General features: G+C 37.9%; 1 protein-coding gene across 32 annotated transcripts in view; it reads left to right on the top strand.

The window, feature by feature from the left end:
- The first annotated feature begins 5237 nt into the window (after nucleotides 1-5237).
- Nucleotides 5238-18845, top strand: part of FIP1L1 (factor interacting with PAPOLA and CPSF1) — a 73427-nt gene continuing 59819 nt past the window's right edge. For 16 of the 32 annotated variants that reach the window (XM_078001939.1, XM_078001937.1, XM_078001933.1 and 13 more), the window contains exons 1-4: nucleotides 5238-5522; nucleotides 6816-6855; nucleotides 12667-12724; nucleotides 14166-14269. In XM_078001939.1, the coding sequence (XP_077858065.1) occupies nucleotides 5438-5522; nucleotides 6816-6855; nucleotides 12667-12724; nucleotides 14166-14269 (287 nt within the window). In that variant the 5' untranslated portion in view covers nucleotides 5238-5437. Of the gene's footprint in view, nucleotides 5523-6663; nucleotides 6709-6815; nucleotides 6856-12666; nucleotides 12725-14165; nucleotides 14270-18845 lie in introns of all 32 variants that reach the window. The other 16 variants (XM_078001936.1, XM_078001935.1, XM_078001930.1 and 13 more) reach the window with 2 other exon arrangements.

Here is an 18845-nt window from a genome sequence, read left to right as displayed (position 1 = left end):
TGTACTTGCACCCAGAGTGGAACTGCTGGATCATATGGTAATTCTATTTTTAACTTCTAGACAGACCTCTGTTTTTGTTTTGTTTTGTCTTTTTCTTTTTTTACAGAGGCTGCAACCTTTTATATTCCTACTAATACTGCACAAGGGTTCGGATTTCTACACATCCTTGCCAACACTTGATATTTCCTGGGTTTTTTGATAATGGCCATCCTAGTGGGCGTGGGGACATGTTGTTTTCGATATACTTATGGGACATCCAGGCAGAAATGTCTAGCATGCTGTTGGATGTATGATTCCGGAATACAGAAGAGAAATAAGGCAATTGGGATCATTAGTAAATGGATGTGCTTCAGAGTGCCTTAAGAGCACAAAAAAGAAAGAAGACAATGTTGGTGATGGAGAGAACTCTGAGCAACTTTTCTTGATGGGCAGAAGTCAAGCCAGTGAATGAAGTAATGAGAGGTACAAGTTTTAAGAATAGACTGGCCAACAGTGGCAAGTGTCAGAAAAGGGAAAAGAGATGGAATATGAGAAGACTCTACAGGATTTGACCTATGCAGAAAGAAAGTGCAGTCATGACAAGGGAGTGCTGGGGGTGCAGTGCAGAATGAGTCAATGGATTGGGGAAAATGCAGCTTCTAGAAATTATCTACACATTTTCTAGAAAACAAGGTGATAGGGGAATGAGAAGTTTAAAAAGTTGGAAGAATATGAAGTTAGGATTAAAGAAAGTAACTTGGCCTCTACAATTCAGGGAGGGAACACTTTTTTTTTTCAGAGACAGAATCTCACTGTGTCTCACAGGCTGGAGTGCAGTGGCACAATCATAGCTCACTGCAGGCTCAAACTCCTGACTTCAAGCAATCCTCCTGCCTCAGCTTCTTGAGTAGCTAGGACTACAGGTGCACACAACTACACATGGCGAATTTTTTTCTTTCTTTTTTTTTTTTTTTTTATATAGAGACAGGGTCTTGCTGTGTTGCCCAAGCTGGCTTGAACTCCTGGACTGAAACCATATTCTGACCTTGGCTTCCCAAAGCACTGGGATTACAATTTATCATGGAAGTACATAAAGAGGAAGGAAAGCTCTACACATGTACAATTACTTTGCTTGTTCAAAGAAGAGAAGGCCTAAACAACACATTACCTGCTTGTCAATAACTTGTCAAATGCTTTGACTTTTCTTTTTTTTTTTTTTTTTTTTTTTTTTTGAGACCGAGTCTTGCTGTGTCACCCAGGCTGGAATACAATTGCGTGATCTTGGTTCGCTGCAACTTCCTCCTCCCGGGTTCAAGTGATTCTTCTGCCTCAGCCTCCTGAGTAGTTAGAATCACAGGTGCATGCCACCATGCCCAGCTAATTTTTGTGTTTTTAGTAGAAACAGTGTTTCACTATGTTGATCAGGTTGGTCTCAAACTCCTGACCTCAGGTGATCCACCTGCCTCAGCCTTCCAAAGTGCTGGGATTACAGGCGTGAGCCACCGTGCCTGGCCAGATGCTTCGGCATTTGAAGCCTCAATTTAGCTTTGTTATTCTTCCCCAAAATGGGTACAAATGTTATTTTAATGTATCAATTTACTACTGAGGAAACTTAAGAACACTGAGAATTTAGGAACATTGAAATGTACATGACAGCAAAGAGCACAGTTGGGCATAAACGTCATATGAATGCCAAACACAGTTATGTGTACTCGCAATATATACTGGATAGTGAGCAAGACATTTTTATTTGACCTCCAATTCTTGTCATCATTTAATTCATCATCATCTACTAAACACTCTCGTACTTCTCAGAGATAAGTACATTAAAACTTATCTTTTAATTTTTCTTGCCAGAAACCAACAGACCACAAAACAACAATAAAATGGAAAACAAACAGAATATATGGAGCATTGTAGATTGATAAGGTCATAATATAAGAAATAGAAGGAGGAATATATAATATCTTCAAACTACCTACCTTTGATGTCTCCCTTGGTAAGTAGGGAGAGAAAGACACCTTTAACTAAGAAAGCATATTCAGGCAAGAAACTCAGCTTAGAAGTAAGGAGGAAGAGGTGCTTTCAGAGTAGTTATTAGTGATTTATATGCTTCTCTTCTCATGGAAATCTTCATTTTCAAAGCTTAGCTCAAATGCTACCTCTACCACAAAAGATATTCATCAAGTATTCATCATTTCTTCAGTTATATTTAAGCAATGCCTTGAAAGACAGCTGAAAAGAGAAAAAGATCCCTTAACAAAAGGCAACTGGTTTTCTCATGAAACCAATTAAATAAACAGAAAGATAAATACACAGGACTGTGAGTGATTGCCTTACAATACTCACAAACAGTCTGTAAAACTTCATTCTATTACTTTCAACAGTGACCAGAAAGATTTACCCAGCGTTAAGCACTGTACTAGGAATGGAAGTGATGGCTATGGGATGCCCTGTTTGGAGGTGGACTTGGTCTAGTGAAGAGCCTGAGGCAAACAGAAATGTAGTCAAATAATTACTACACAGTGTGATAGGCACATGGCATAGAAGCGGCATGGTGTCTAGAAGGAATGAGTTTCTCTGTCCCACTCACGCCCCTAATACCTCTGAACTCATCTGCATTCTCTCTCACTCACTATACTTGAGCTACATTTTGAGTTTCTTGAACATGCCAAGTATGCTTCTGCCTCAGGGCCTTTGCACTTCTTATTCCTCCGTCTGATAGCCTGCCAGCCCGAAATCCACGGGGCTTACCTCCTGTCTCCATTCAAGTCTCTTATATCACTTCATCAGAGTAGCTTTCCCTGACCACTCCATACAAAATTGCACCCCATCCCTTCATTTTATATTGCTTACTCTTTTCATAATTCTTATCATCATGAAATATCATACATTCATATGTTTATTATCTGACTCTCTTATTAGAATCAAAGTTCCACAAAAGAAAGAACTTTGTTTTATTCACTGTTGAATTTACATAGCTGGAAGAGTTCCTGGCAAAACAAATGGGAAGAGATAAAATGGGATTCAGGAAAGATTTCACAAAGGTGATTATACCCCCAGAGTTTAGAAGGATGCAAGAGATTATCATAAAAAGATAAGGGAGCTGGGAATAGCAGGTAGAAGTGTGTTCAAAGGTAGGAAAGATTAAAATCACATGGTTTGTTTAAATAATGTGAGATGGTGCAGTGTTGGTTGGGCATAACCTTTCACTTGTGCTTCTATTACAACACAGTCACCTTTTCTTTTGTAGGAGAGTTGTTTACCACCCCTGTCTTTCTCAATAACTTGAGAGCTCTTTAAGGGCTGGGACTCTTTCACTCCTGTTTTCATTTTCCAAGTTCTTAAACAGAGCAGATATTCTGTAATTGCTAAATAAATAAATGATAAAACAATATTTATTCATTGAGGAGCAAGAAAACTCATTTATTTGTTCAATTAAAATGGATTTCTCTCTGTTGACAAGTGAATGCCCTGTTTGTAAACTTTATAAATGAAAGAGACCTCAGAGGTAATTTAATTTAGCCTTTCCATTTTATAGATGAGGAAACTGAAGCATAGAAAGGTTGATTGCCTGACTATACAACCTGCTAAGTATAATGAAGAACTGAGGCCAGGCCTGGTGGCTCATACCTGTAATCCCAGCACTTTGGGAGGCCTAGGTGGAAGGATTGCTAGAGATCACGTGTTCCAGACCAGCCTAGGCAACATGGTGAGACATTGTCTCTAAGAAAAATAAAAAATTAGCCAGGTGTGGTGGCATCTGCTTGTCTGTAGTCCCAGGTACTCAGGAGGCTGAAGTGGGAGGACTGTTTGAGTCTGGGAGGTAGAGGCTGCAGTGAGCAGTGACCCTGCCACTGCATTTCAGCCTGGGTTACAGAGCAAGATGGTTGTTGTTGTTTTTTTAAAAAACAAAACAAAACAAAACAAAAATCAAACAGGCCAGGCGTGGTGGCTCATCCCTGTAAGCCCAGCACTTTGGGAGACCAAGGCGGGCAGATCACCTGAGGTGAGAAGTTCAAAACTAACCTGGCCAAAATGGTGAAACCCCTCTCTACTATAAATAGAAAAATTGGCTAGGCGTGGTGGCGCGTGCCTGTAATCCCAGCTACTTGGGAGGCTGAGGAAGAAGAATCACTTGAGCCCAGGAAGTGGAGGTTGCAGTCAGCAGAGATGGCACCACTGTACTCCAGCCTAGGTAACAGAGCGAGACTCCACCTCAAATGAATAAACAAACAAACAAACAAAAAACCTGGCGCTCCAGTTTGAAGCACAGTATGTCATCTTTTCACTTAAAGATGTGCTTTCAGAAGTGGCCTGAACATTTGGTTTACCTATTAAAATAAAAACTGTACATACTTTATGATCTATCTTCGAGAAACAGACAAATCTCAAGAAGCCACGAGGATCTTCATTGTCGTTTTTTGTTGCAGTTAAAAGTGTAAAGTCGAAAGCAATCTGGGTGTACATCAATGGAGAAATAGCCATATTCACTGTGATAGCCATACTATGCAATTTTATGAAGCACTTAAAATGGATATAGTTTGACTCATACAAAAATGCAAAACAGCTCCAAGACACGGATGCTAACCAAAAAAAAGGAAGTCGCCGGATGATACTATACTATACTGTACTATTTAAGACTTGTCAGTCTCAGGTTTTCCCACCAAAACAGTACAACACAGGAAGTAAGTGTATAGGAAATTTCAGAATGATGAACTCCAAACAGGATATGCATCTGTAACAAGGGCTACCTCTGGAGAGAAGGGTAGGGGAACGAGGCGGTCTTTGACCTTGACAGTAATTTATGGTTTTTAACAAGGAGGGTGCATTCTTCATCTATTAGTTTTGCTTTTGTTGGCTGTGAAAATTAATTTTTCAAGAAATAGTACTGTGATTTCTTCTCCATTCAGTGAGGAAAGGGAGTGACAGGTAATGATTCTGTATCAAGGCTGATTAAAGAATAAAAGGTGGCCTTTCGGAAGATTAAAAAGCAAAGAAAAGGTTGAGAAGAAAGAGCACGAAGAGTGGAAGGGAACAATGGTGTACTCGCTAGCAATGGCAATACGGGTTATTAAAGGGAAGGGTGGGGGCGGGGAACCCTGGACTACTCAGGATGCAACGAGAGGAAGCCACGCTAAACAGCAAAGCGGGATCCTAGAGGGGCAGGGCCCACCTCAGCGCGCAGGCGCAACCAGGCCCAGGTGGCCGCCGCCGCGGAAGCGAAGCCACCTATAGACGCCGCGCCGCTTGGGTCTGCTGCGCATGCGCAGGCGGATCCGCGCTGGAGTCTTCATCTTTACCACCGCTGCTGCCGCCTTCCTGGGATTTGAGTCTCGAGCTTTCTTCGTTCGCTCGCCGGCGGGTTCGCGCCCTTCTCGCGCCCCGGGGCTGAGAGGCTGGGAAGGGGTTGGAGGGGGCTGTTGATCGCCGCGTTTAAGTTGCGCTCGGGGCGGCCATGTCGGCCGGCGAGGTCGAGCGCCTAGTGTCGGAGCTGAGCGGCGGGACCGGAGGGGATGAGGAGGAAGAGTGGCTCTATGGCGGTACGAAACTTCCTGTCCCTGTCTCTTTCTCGGGTTCTCTTAGGCCTCCCCTCTTGGCCCTCAAACGGCCGGCGTTCCGGCCCCTCGCGCCGCCCCTTCGGGCCTCTGGTTGGGAGTCCTGTCCGGCCTGACTTAGGCCGAGCGCAGCGTGCGCGTGCCCCCCGCTCCCGCGGCGGTCTCCCGCCTGGCCCAAGCCCACTATACGCACCCACCCTGCGGCGGCCGGGCAGGGCTGGGGGGCTGTGACTGGTCCCGGCCCCCGGCTTCGCCGTGCTTTCCCTGGGGCGTCTCGGTCGCCTCGCTGCTGCGCTCTTTACCCTTGTTTTTTTCTGTCGATTCTGAGGTGGTGGTTTTTTGTGTCTGTTTTTGCCCCGTGGCCTTAGGGTGCCCTTCCTGTCCCTTCTTTCAGAAACAGTCATTCTGTAATAATAGCGAAATAAAGTTAATGCTGTACAACTAACGTCTTGTTTCTTGATGGTCAGTTTGTATGGAATGCACCTGCAAGGGTACCTCCTTGTCTGAAAGTCGTGCTTTAAAAATAATTAATTAAGAGAGAGAGAAAGATGGCCCATAAAGAAAACCCTGAATGTCTCCTGTATTAAGGTGAAGTTTTTCTTTTTTAAGAGACTGCCGTTTAACCTACATCATGGAGGTATCTCATGACCCTTCGGCTTATAGTTTTCAGTGTCATCTCATATATTTCTTTTTCTCAAAATAAATTTAATGCATCATGTACTTCTCTCTAGAAGGGACATCTGGTTTTTAACTTTCGTTAATTCACAATCCCTTCTTGCCTGTTACACCAGATTTGAAACTTAATGTTTGTTCCTTGCCTAAAACATACATTCTTGATTGTCTTTAGAATAGAACAGTAAAAGTGCACATTGGGCACCACGCAGGTCCTTGATGATGTAACTTTGATAAACTTGTAAAAAAAAAAAAATTATCTTTGGTGGCAAGATTTAGCATTAGTCTTTGAAATGTGAATGTGTAGGATTTCTTTTACAAAGATCTGGAAATCTTCAGTACCTCTTAAGTTTAAGCTTATTTTTATACCAGTAAAGTCTGATTTTTTTTTTTCCATAAAATACGTATCTTGTTAAGTAATTATAAGGTGATCTAACTTTGGATGTGCTTATAGGCCCATGGGACGTGCATGTGCACAGTGATTTGACAAAGGACCTAGGTTAGTGCTTGTGATGATCACTTCAGATTTTCATAATACTAGTTTCTTTAAGAGTGGTTTCTTTATTTTGTTTGCTTATTTATTTATTTGTTTATTTTACTTGGTAGATGAAAATGAAGTTGAAAGGCCAGAAGAAGAAAATGCCAGGTTAGTGAAATTTTCTGTTGATGCCTATTACATAGATTGTGTGATACAATGGTTCTGTCAGTTGTCAAAATTATTTTCTTACAATCATTGGCGTCATTACAACACTTACAACATTTTGGAGGACATCGAATCCTTTAAAGGTTTTTCCAGTTTCAGGACCTAATCTTATGCCAATTCTGTTTGTTGATAGTTTAAAGGACAAAGTTTTTGAACTTAGGATTGGACTGATTTTACACTGTTAAGTAACTTGTTACTCTTAAGTGACTTCAGTAGTGAAGTATACAGTATAATCATTAAGCTACCGATAAAAATATTTTAACTTAATTGAAAATGTTTTTAAGTAAATCAGGAACACTCCAAACTACTGCTTTTCCAGTTTATTAACATTTTTGATGGTATAATGGCACTTTGGTTGTAATTTCAATGCTATGTATTATTTACATTCAAAATGTAATTAGCTGATTTGTTATAAGATTGATTTCTTTGTTAGATTATAAGAAAGATGTAAGTATTTGATTATAGAACATATACAGGGAGTCAGAATTTTACCCCGAATTTCAGAAAACAACCCATGCAAAGAAGTACATGGAGATGTCGGCTTTACCCTGACCACTTGCATTAGTGTCAGTAATGGAGAGGTAGGTAGAAGATTTTAAAGAATATTTGGGTTTAAAAAGTGGAAGATATACCACTTCATACCGAGTAAGCTGCAATCAGAAAGATAAAACAGGTGTTGGTGAGGATATGGAGAAATAAAACCCTCATACACTTCTGGTGGGATTGTAAAATGGTGCAGCTGCTTTGAAGAACAGCCTGACCATTTTCTCAAATGGTGAAACATGGAGTTACCATATGAGCCCTCCACCTTAGAGAAATGAAAAACATTCACACAAAAACTTGTACGTGAATATTCATAGCAGCATTGTTAATAGAAAATGGAAAAAAAAAAAACCTCGCAGCTGCATCAACTGATGAATGGGTAGATTAAGTGTGTTATATCCATACAGTGGAATGTTATTTGGCAGGGAAAATAAAATGAAGTACTGGTAGATGTTACAATATGGACGAACCTTGCAAATATGCAAGTGAAGCCGGTCCATAGAGACAGATTACTGGTTGCTAAGAGTTGGGTGAGTGATTGCTAATGTATACAGAGTTCCTTTTGGGAGTGATGCATATATTCTGGAATTAGATAGTTGTGATGGTTGGACTATGTGAACATATTAAAACTCAGTGGTCCTGTTTGAATGGATAGATTGTGTAATATGTGAATTGCATCTCAAAGCTGTTAACAACAAAAAATGAATAGAGGGAAAAAGTGAGAAATGGAAGTAGAAATAGCTTAGGAGGATCTGAAACTACAGTTCAACTTCCTTACCCAAAAAATCCCCTATAGTCTTTTCACTCATTGATATATTATCTGAAATGTTATTTCATTTTAAAATTTATGTGTTCAACTCATTTCCTAATTCAGATCTCAACCACAAAGTTGAGATTAGTTTTAATTTATGTTATGAATGTGATTGAATATTTCTTTATATCCATTCCTTCAGTTGGTCAAGAAATTAATTACAGGGTATAGTTTTACAATCAAATATATTTCTCTCTATGATCATCTTTATCCCATTGATTTTTATTTTTTTATTTTTTATTTATTTTATTTATTTATTATTATTATACTTTAAGTTCTAGGCTACATGTGCATAACGTGCAGGTTTGTTACATATGTATACTTGTGCCATGTTGGTGTGCTGCACCCATGAACTCGTCATTTACATCAGGTGTAACTCCCAATGCAATCCCTCCCCCTTCCCCCCTCCCCATGATAGGCCCCGGTGTGTGATGTCCCCCTTCCCGAGTCCAAGTGATCTCATTGTTCAGTTCCCACCTATGAGTGAGAACATGCCGTGTTTGGTTTTCTGTTCTTGTGATAGTTTTCTAAGAATGATGGTTTCCAGCTGCATCCATGTCCCTACAAAGGACACAAACTCATTCTTTTTTATGGCTGCATAGTATTCCATGGTGTATATGTGCCACATTTTCTTAATCCAGTCTGTCACTGATGGACATTTGGGTTGATTCCAAGTCTTTGCTATTGTGAATATTGCTGCAATAAACATACGTGTGCCTGTGTCTTTATAGCAGCATGATTTATAATCCTTTGGGTATATACCCAGTAATGGGATGGCTGGGTCATATGGTACATCTAGTTCTAGATCCTTGAGGAATCGCCATACTGTTTTCCATAATGGTTGAACTAGTTTACAATCCCACCAACAATGTAAAAGTGTTCCTATTTCTCCACATCCTCTCCAGCACCTGTTGTTTCCTGACTTTTTAATGATCGCCATTCTAACTGGTGTGAGATGGTATCTCATTGTGGTTTTGATTTGCATTTCTCTGATGGCCAGTGATGATGAGCATTTTTTCATGTGTCTGTTGGCTGTATGAATGTCTTCTTTTGAGAAGTGTCTGTTCATATCCTTTGCCCACTTTTTGATGGGGTTGTTTGTTTTTTTCTTGTAAATTTGTTTGAGTTCTTTGTAGGTTCTGGATATTAGCCCTTTGTCAGATGAGTAGATTGCAAAAATGTTCTCCCATTCTGTAGGTTGCCTGTTTACTCTGATGGTAGTTTCTTTTGCTGTGCAGAAGCTCTTTAGTTTAATGAGATCCCATTTGTCAATTTTGGCTTTTGCTGCCGTTGCTTTTGATGTTTTAGACATGAAGTCTTTGCCCATGCCTATGTCCTGAATGGTACTACCTAGGTTTTCCTCTAGGGTTTTTATGGTATTAGGTCTAACATTTAAGTCTCTAATCCATCTTGAATTAATTTTCGTATAAAGAGTAAGGAAAGGATCCAGTTTCAGCTTTCTACTTATGGTTAGCCAATTTTCCCAGCACCATTTATTAAATAGGGAATCCTTTCCCCATTTCTTGTTTCTCTCAGGTTTGTCAAAGATCAGATGGCTGTAGATGTGTGGTATTATTTCTGAGGCCTCTGTTCTGTTCCATTGGTCTATATCTCTGTTTTGGTACCAGTACCATGCTGTTTTGGTTACTGTAGCCTTGTAGTATAGTTTGAAGTCAGGTAGTGTGATGCCTCCAGCTTTGTTCTTTTGACTTAGGATTGTCTTGGAGATGCGGGCTCTTTTTTGGTTCCATATGCACTTTAAAGCAGTTTTTTCCAATTCTGTGAAGAAAGTCATTGGTAGCTTGATGGGGATGGCATTGAATCTATAAATAACCTTGGGCAGTATGGCCATTTTCATGATATTGATTCTTCCTATCCATGAGCATGGTATGTTCTTCCATTTGTTTGTGTCCTCTGATTTCACTGAGCAGTGGTTTGTAGTTCTCCTTGAAGAGGTCCTTTACATCCCTTGTAAGTTGGATTCCTAGGTATTTTATTCTCTTTGAAGCAATTGTGAATGGAAGTTTATTCATGATTTGGCTCTCTGTTTGTCTGTTACTGGTGTATAAGAATGCTTGTGATTTTTGCACATTGATTTTGTATCCTGAGACTTTGCTGAAGTTGCTTATCAGCTTAAGGAGATTTTGGGCTGAGACAATGGGATTTTCTAAATATACAATCATGTCATCTGCAAAGAGGGACAATTTGACTTCTTTTCCTAACTGAATACCCTTGATTTCTTTCTCTTGCCTGATTACCCTAGCCAGAAATTCCAACACTATGTTGAATAGGAGTGGTGAGAGAGGGCATCCCTGTCTTGTGCCAGTTTTCAAAGGGAATTTTTCCAGTATGATATTGGCTGTGAGTTTGTCATAAATAGCTCTTATTATTTTGAGGTACGTTATTTTAAAATCTTATTTTCTGATCAAACGTTCTTTAATTTTAATTCTGCAATACGCAACTTGCTGAAATTTATTGGAGGGAACCTTCTACTTTCCCTGAGTCTCACTGTCAACATAGCTTTATATTTCTTTCTACAACTTCATTTGGGGAGCCATTGAGTTGATTTCATCCTATGGGGGAGAAAACAAATTCCTTTACAGTGTTATTTTTCTAGAAAAAGCTTAAAATTTTATCATGTTTCTAACATTCTCATGGTGATAGAAAATTAAAACTTCTAAAAGAGTAGGCCTATTGAAGAAAGGAACTCTGCCAAACATACTGCTATCTGGCTTGGTACATCACTGCATTGCTCTACCTAAGTTCCTGCTGTTAGAATTTGCCCCAGTTTCCTACTGACAGGCTTATTGCTGAAGCCCCTGTTTTTCTTAAACATTGCATTACAGTCTCCAATTGTGTTATATCTACCCAAGTTTTGAGTAAAGAAAGGATACTGTTTTGTGACATAGAAAGCAAATGGGACTTGTTTCTGGCTACCGAGAAGCTTATTTCAGCAGGAGGTAAATGTACTGAACAATTACAGCTGTATATTTGTTTTCTTGAAGCAAGCAGTGGAACAATGAAAATTTAACAGTTAGGTTTTGACTTTTCATCTTTCATTTTGCTTTATTTGGTGATTGTGGTATAAAATGCCCCTGTAAAGATCAAATTGATTTACATAGAAACTACCCAACAGAAAGTGCAGTTTAGAAGAGATTAGCAGAAATCTAATGAAAAGTGCTCTGAACTGTGTCAATATCTGGACATTTTTGTTAAGAATGCTACTAAATAATTTAGAAAGTTGGGCCAAATCAGCTACTTGCTTTGTACTTCAATTTTCTTATCTGTGAAATGAGGTGATGGTTAATTCCCACTGTTGAAATTTTAATTACTAAAAAATGTAAGAAACCAATTACGTTATGGTACTGGAAGTGTTATTTGCTGGTAAATGACCATATGCTTGAGTTTCATGGGAATGTGAATGTTTTATTGTTGCATACCAGTTTTGTTGTGAAAAGACAAGTTCAAGTATTAACTGGTCTTAAAGTAATTACTTTTAACATTCATGAGAATTAGCTCCTTATTAATATCGAATTGGAGAACAGCCTTGAATGAAGATACTTTTTTTTAATCTTAAAATTTTATTTTTTATTCAATGAAGGACGTATCTTCAATAAGATTGATAACACAGAGAACCAAGAAGAAGCATGTATGTTAACTGAATACTGAAAGAGTTAATGTGATTATACCACAAATCTGAGTTCTTGAACACCAAGGAAAAGAGGAAACTGTATTACGTAGGTCTGGGTAGTGATAGTAGTAGTACATGGTACACAGTGGATGTTCAGTAAAGATTTAGGATAATTAAAATTGATTAAGTTTGTCATATAGTTTTAAAATGTGTAAAAAGCTTGAATTTCAGCCCACCATCAAATTATAAATCATTAATTGCGTTCTTTTTTTTTTTTTTTGAGACAGCCTCTCACTCTTGCCCAGGCTAGAGTACAGTGGCATGATCACAGCAACCTCCACCTCCCAGGTTCAAGCCATTGTCTGCCTCACCCTCCGAGTAGCTGGTTTTACAGGCGCCCACCACAATGCCTGGCTAATTTTTTTTTATGTTTTTAGTAGAGGTGGGGGTTTTATCATCTTGGCTAGGCTGGTCTTGAACTCCTGACCTCATGATCCACCCGCCTCAGCCTCCCAAAGTGCTGGGAGTACAGGTGTGAGCTCCCGCGCCCAGCCTGGCATTTGCATTCTACTTACAATGTTGAGTACTTGTTTTATGCAAGTTACTAGAAATAACAGGGAATACGACAGTCAGATTTTACCATTACTGTCTCCAGTGGAGACAATAATTTTAGGGACTTTATTAGATGTAGCTTAGAAATACTAATATAACCTATCTGCACTTCGGAAGAGTAATGCCTGATGTGTATACTTATTTTTGTTGTTTGTAGTGCTAATCCTCCATCTGGAATTGAAGATGAAACTGCCGAAAATGGTGTACCAAAACCGGTAACATAAGGCTTTGAAATCCAGTTACTTTCCAGATACAAATCTTTATCAATAGCTTCACAGTTTACGTAGAAAACAAGCTGACATTTTACATTACCTTCAGTATCCTGTGTTATGTGACCCTTTCTTATGTCTCCTACTGCATCTGGTGCTATCAAAAACATATATAGGAATTAGCAAGGAGGAAAAGAAATAGTAGAAAGACGTCAGAGGAAAATAGTATGTGCAAAGGCTTGATGTTTATTGCTTTCAAGGAACTGAATGGTTATAAATCTACTGAATATAGTGTGCCTGGTTTTCAGAGCAAGTTTTGAGTCCCACAGCCTTTGAACGTTGTGATTTTTTAGCAGTACTTTTTAATGTATGTGACAGTCCCTGACTGCATGCCTGCATGCCTTTGATACTTTGTGAGGTGAACGTATCACTGGTCCTATGAATATTTGTACATTTTAATCCTATAAAAAGAAGGAAGTTACTGTTCTGCAAGTTTGTAGTTGTGTACAAAAAGTATTTTGCATATGTCATCTGGTTATTTACTATGATGTGATTAAGCACAAAATAGCCTTTAAGAGCCAAAGTAAAATCTTCACAAATGTAGAATTTGCATGTAGGGCCTCTTCTAGGTATACAAGAATACCAAGAATAATTGAGCGTCTACTTAACTATTTGGTACTTCTTATGTTTTGGGTTTTTTTAAATTCTTTAATTGATTTGGTACTTTTTATTTGTGACATTGTGAATCTTAAAATTGTTTTCCTCTTAGATTCTTTTTTTGCCAAGAATTCTCAAATATGTATTTTTTATAGTTTTATTTTGTAGATATCTTAGTAAGTTGCTTTATATCCTTTTTGCAAGAGGGGCAGATATAATAGTAAAAAAGAAATATGAGTTGTTGTTTACCAAAAGGAGATGATGCCAAAAAAGATTTCATTTCTTTATTCATAGTCTTATCCTTTTTATTATGTAGAACATCAAAATTATGAGTTGAAATAGGTGGCAGCATTATAAGCTTGTAACTTTTAAATTATATCTCAAAAAAATACAGAGTGGGGCCGGGCGCAGTGGCTCACACCTGTAATTCCAGCACTTTGGGAGGCCAAGACGGGTGGATCACCTGAGGTCAGGAGTTTGAGGCCAGTCTGGCCAACATGGTGAAACCCTGTCTCTGCTAAAAATACAAAAATTAGTTGGGCATGGTGGTGGGCATCTGTAATCCTAGTTACTCTAGAGGCTGAGGCGGGAGAATTGCTTGAACCTGGGAGGCGGAGGTTGCAGTGAGCTGAGATCACACCACTGCACTCAAGCCTGGGTGACAAAGTGAGACTCTGTCTCAAGAAAGAAGAAAGAAAAAAAACCAGGGTGGTTACTTTTTTTAGTTATTAGTATTAGATGTTGAAATGGATTATTGAATGTATGTTATAATTTGTTTATGTTCATGTAGAAAGTGACTGAGACTGAAGATGATAGTGATAGTGACAGCGATGATGATGAAGATGATGTTCATGTCACTATAGGAGACATTAAAACGGGAGCACCACAGTATGGGTATGTTATTTTTTAGTAAGTAACAATTGTGTAAATGCTATATAGCAAAGAGAGTGTGCCTATATTAATCTCTCAGTGGTTGATTCCATTGTTTTTACGTTTTTCTATTTTAACATAAAAGAACTCTTGTTAAAGTTTCATCATGAAGATACTTCTTTCCTAAAATAAAGTTAACTGATTAGGCAAAGGTATATGGAAGCAGCAGTTTTTGATCCTGAATTTAAAGTGCTTTTATAAAAGAATTGAGTACTAGGCCAGTCATGGAGGTTCATGCCTATAATCCCAGGACTTTGGGAGGCTGAGGTGGGTGAATCACCTGAGGTCAAGAGTTCAAGACCAGCCTGACCAGCATGGGGAAACCTCATCTCTACTAAAAATACAAAAATTAGCCAGGCGTGGTGGTGGGTGCCTGTAATCCCAGCTACTCGGGGGCTAAGGCAGGAGAATCACTTGAACCTGGTAGGTGGAGGTTGTAGTGAGCCCAGATCGAGCCACTGCACTCCAGCCTGGATAACAGTGAGACTCTGTCTCAAGGGAAAAAAAAAATACTATAAATTCTTTGTTTTGAATTAGAAATCCTTAAATTGTAATTTGTATCTGTGCTTATTGTTTCACTTTATTACTTATCCAGACCTGAGTTTAGGTTTTTAATTTTTTTGTCCAATAAAAACAATATCAAAAGTATTTCTTTTTGTTGTTAATAGTGTTTTCAGGTTTTTAATTCTCCTGTAGGCCTTTTAGGCCAATGTTTGTCTCAAATTTTGTGTTCTATAAACTGGACCAAGTGAATGGACTGTCATTGACGCATTGAGCACATAAAGAATCTTACAGAAAGATTGGAAGGGAAATGCGTTGAAGTACGAATTGTGATTTAGTTACAATAGGAGAATAAGAGTTAATGTGTTTTGTTTCAGATTGGATAGCTTATGCATTGGAAACATAAAATACATTAATTTCACTGTAGTTCATTAAGCAACCTCATCTGGAATCAACCAGTATATACAAAAATATTGTTAAAATATTTTATTAGTAGAGTCATTTATTTTCAAAAGTCATTTCAGGAAGCTTAAAGCCAGTTCAGTTATTGTCATAGTCAGTTTTGTATTATAGTAATGATACATGTACCCATGTAATTTTAAAATCCTAGTACCTTTTTAGGGAACAGAGTAAAGAGGCTAGTTTTTCATGTTAGGGGTGCATATTCTAAATGTGCTCCTCATTCTCATTTGGGAAAGTAAATAATTACTTAATGAGAAAGTTGGGCTTATACTGTAGTACTAGTAGGGCTTTCTGCTAATAATAGGCCTTTACTGTCTGTATTATGCAAAAAAAACACTTATTAAAATTGTAATAATTGCATGTTCATTAAATATTATATAAAATTATTTGTACTTGCAAGTTATAGAACAATTTGAAGCAAATGACAATTTTTTGGATTGTGAATGGTACCTTTTTTTGGTAGAAATTGCACTCAAATATTAAATATATGTGGACTTTCGTAGTACCTTACTAAACTTTATTTCTTACAGCAGTTTTTAGTTTTATGCATTGTAATTATGTTTATACATATTTATTACCTTTAGACATTTTAGATTTCTATAGAGTAGAAACCATTGTATTCAAAACTCTTCAAAAAAACAGGAAACTGATTTATGAATTTTTCTCTTCCTCACATTGCCTTAAATATAGTAAGTGTGCCGTAAATGGTTATTGACTAAATAAACTGAATGTTATTTAGTTACAGTTGTCTCTGAAGGTTTTTTCCCCTTAGACATTTGATTATGAAAATTTTCCAATACTCACAAAAGTTGAAGGAATTGACCTGTGACTGCTCATTTACCCATCACCTAGATTATACAATCCGCATTTTGCTTTGTTTGCTTGAACTCATATCCCTCTCTCTATGCCTTTACCCATTTATCAGTTGATTTATTTTTTATTCATTTTATGAATTTCCAAAGTAAAGTACAAGTATTTGTGAAGAGTGTAAAGTTGCTTAACCTCTGTATTTCAGGGTATATCCCTTGAAAACAAAGTACGTGAGAAAATGAAATTTGATAAACATTTACTTCTGTGCAGCGTTTTCAGAAGCAAATTTAAAGAACAAACTGTGTTAAAGGAATAGTACTGAATTGATTTATTGTAAATTGTTACAGGTTGTTTTTTTAGGTAACATACCTTTGTTACAAGTTCATTTTATATGTGTGTAAGGTATGAAGAAAACCAAGTCTTAAAGTAGGAATAATTTATCTTGGAAAGTAGTTTGTTACCTATCTCTGTGAGATTCATCCATTTATATACTCAATAAATACTTTTTAAAGGCATAATTTATTTGGCACTGTGTTAAGTAGCAAAGATAATGTGCCTTTATTAAACCATCTATGATCATTCCATTATTATATTTTTTTTACATTTACCGTGCTACAAAAGAACTCTTGGTAAAATCATGATGAAATTTCCTGGAGTCAACAAATTAGATAGAGTTACATGAAAGCAGCAATTTTTTTATTTGTGAATGTATTAATTGATGAGAATACAAGAAGTTATTATTTTCCAGAGGTAGTGAGGAAAACAGACATGTGAGTAAATATTTTCAGTGCAACATAAGTGCTACAATAGAAACATGTACAAAGTGATTAGAAAAGTTTGAGAGGAGAGTTGCTGAAAGCCTACAGGTATTGAAGAGAAGATCCCAGAGGTGACATTTGAATTTGAATAGTTTTTGAGATGGGAGACAGTGGTTTTTAGGTGGAGGACACTGCTTAAAAATAAATGTAGTAGATGCATGGCTTGGAGGAAGTACATGGCTGGAGGATAAGGTAGATGAAAAGAGATGGTTGAAATCACTTATGAAAGGAGTTAGGATGCATTTGCTATGTCTTTGTAGACCTTGCAGGGTTGTCCAACCAGCCGACGTTATGTTGTTGTTGTTGTTGTTGTTGTTGTTGTTCTGTTTTGGTTTGTTTTAGGCTTTTAGCTGCCCAAAGCCGTGGTTTTTAGTTTCTGTCTCCAGTGATAAGTGGAAAAGAGGGTTGATGAAGGGGCTTTACTGGCCTAACCAGAACAGAAACTGAGGACCTATGACTGTATTCTCTCACTTAGACACCCCGATTAGGTTTTTAGATAGATTATATTATTTGAAAAGGTATTACCTTTAGACACTTTAGATTTCTATAGAGTAGAAACTATTGTAGCATCAGTAGTTGAGATGGGTTAGATGGAGAGACATTGACTAATAGATGTGAAGTAGTTGTCCAGGTGAGATGATAATCTAGACTAAGGCAGCAGTAGTAGAGAGATGAATGGGAAAATAGTATATTTGAATATTTGAGAAACAAATATAGTCAGGCATGTGGTATACACCTGTAGTCCCATGGACTTGGGAGGCTGAGGTAGGAGGATCGCTTGAGCCTTGGAGTTTCAGGGCAGCCTGGGCCATATAGTAAGATCTTGTCTCAAAGAATAAAAAGAAAGAAATAACAAATAACATGGGTAACTGGTTGGTTGTGGATGGAGGAGGAGATAAAGGGACTTAAAGATTTCTAGAGCAGTTAATTGGGTCCAGGTGGGCGCTACTGCTCCCACCTCCCACAAAATAGATTCATTTGATATGTTTATTTTGAAATTCCTATAGAAAATCCAAGTATAGGATCTAGCATTTAGAGTGGTCTGAGAGTTCATGGGGATCTATTGGACATTATATCAAATTTGCCTCTGCAAATTTTCATACCACTAAGCTTCTCTACGCAGAATGAATACAAAGGCTTGTGGCTTGAAAAAGAAAAATGATGTTTTAAAAGGCAGAATGGGGAATAGAAAGTAGCTAGATGGAAAGCAAAGAAGCTCATCTATTGAAGACTTAGGGCTAAGCCTTTTATAAAAATGCCATTTTATTCTATAGCAGTCCTGTAAGAGAACAGTTTAGAGAAAATCCTTGATTTTTCTACATTTGTAGAAAAATCATGTACATCATATGTAGATAGCACTAAGTCACTTTTGCTGAATTTGGATTGTTAAAATGTAAACATCGTGAAGGCAGGGACCAAATTTGTCCAGCTCCTCATACTTTTTCCTTAGCCTAGAATCATACCTGACATGGTTTTGGTGCTCAGTAAGCATTACATGAATTAATCAGTCTATAAAGTGATTATTTCAAGTTGGTGATGATAGTACTGCTTGACAGTAATATTTGGTCCACTTTGTAATTCTTGCATTTCTAGCTGTGAAGCTACAATTATTTGATACAATTACTTAAACATTTTATTGCATTTACATTTTTCTTTTTTAAGTGGAAAAGAAAAATGACAGTGCAAATGTAACTCAACCTAAGTCTTATATTTAGTACATTAGAGACAAAAGATGGAAGTAATTATTATTAGACCCAAAGCAGTGAATCTAAAGTCCAGATGGCTGAACTTCTGAGAGAAAAGAACCAAATATGCCACATGAATGTAATGTGAGAAATATATCATTGAAAATACCTATGACTTGAGGTCTTACTGGTATCTTTTTTTTTTTGAGACGGAGTCTCGCTCTGTGGCCCAGGCTGGAGTGCAGTGGCGTGTTCTCGGCTCAC

This window comes from Macaca mulatta, chromosome 5, assembly GCF_049350105.2.
Source record: "Macaca mulatta isolate MMU2019108-1 chromosome 5, T2T-MMU8v2.0, whole genome shotgun sequence".
Classification (NCBI taxonomy): domain Eukaryota; kingdom Metazoa; phylum Chordata; class Mammalia; order Primates; family Cercopithecidae; genus Macaca; species Macaca mulatta.
Note: the sequence above shows the minus strand (reverse complement) of the source record. Positions and strands in the feature narration are given on the sequence as shown.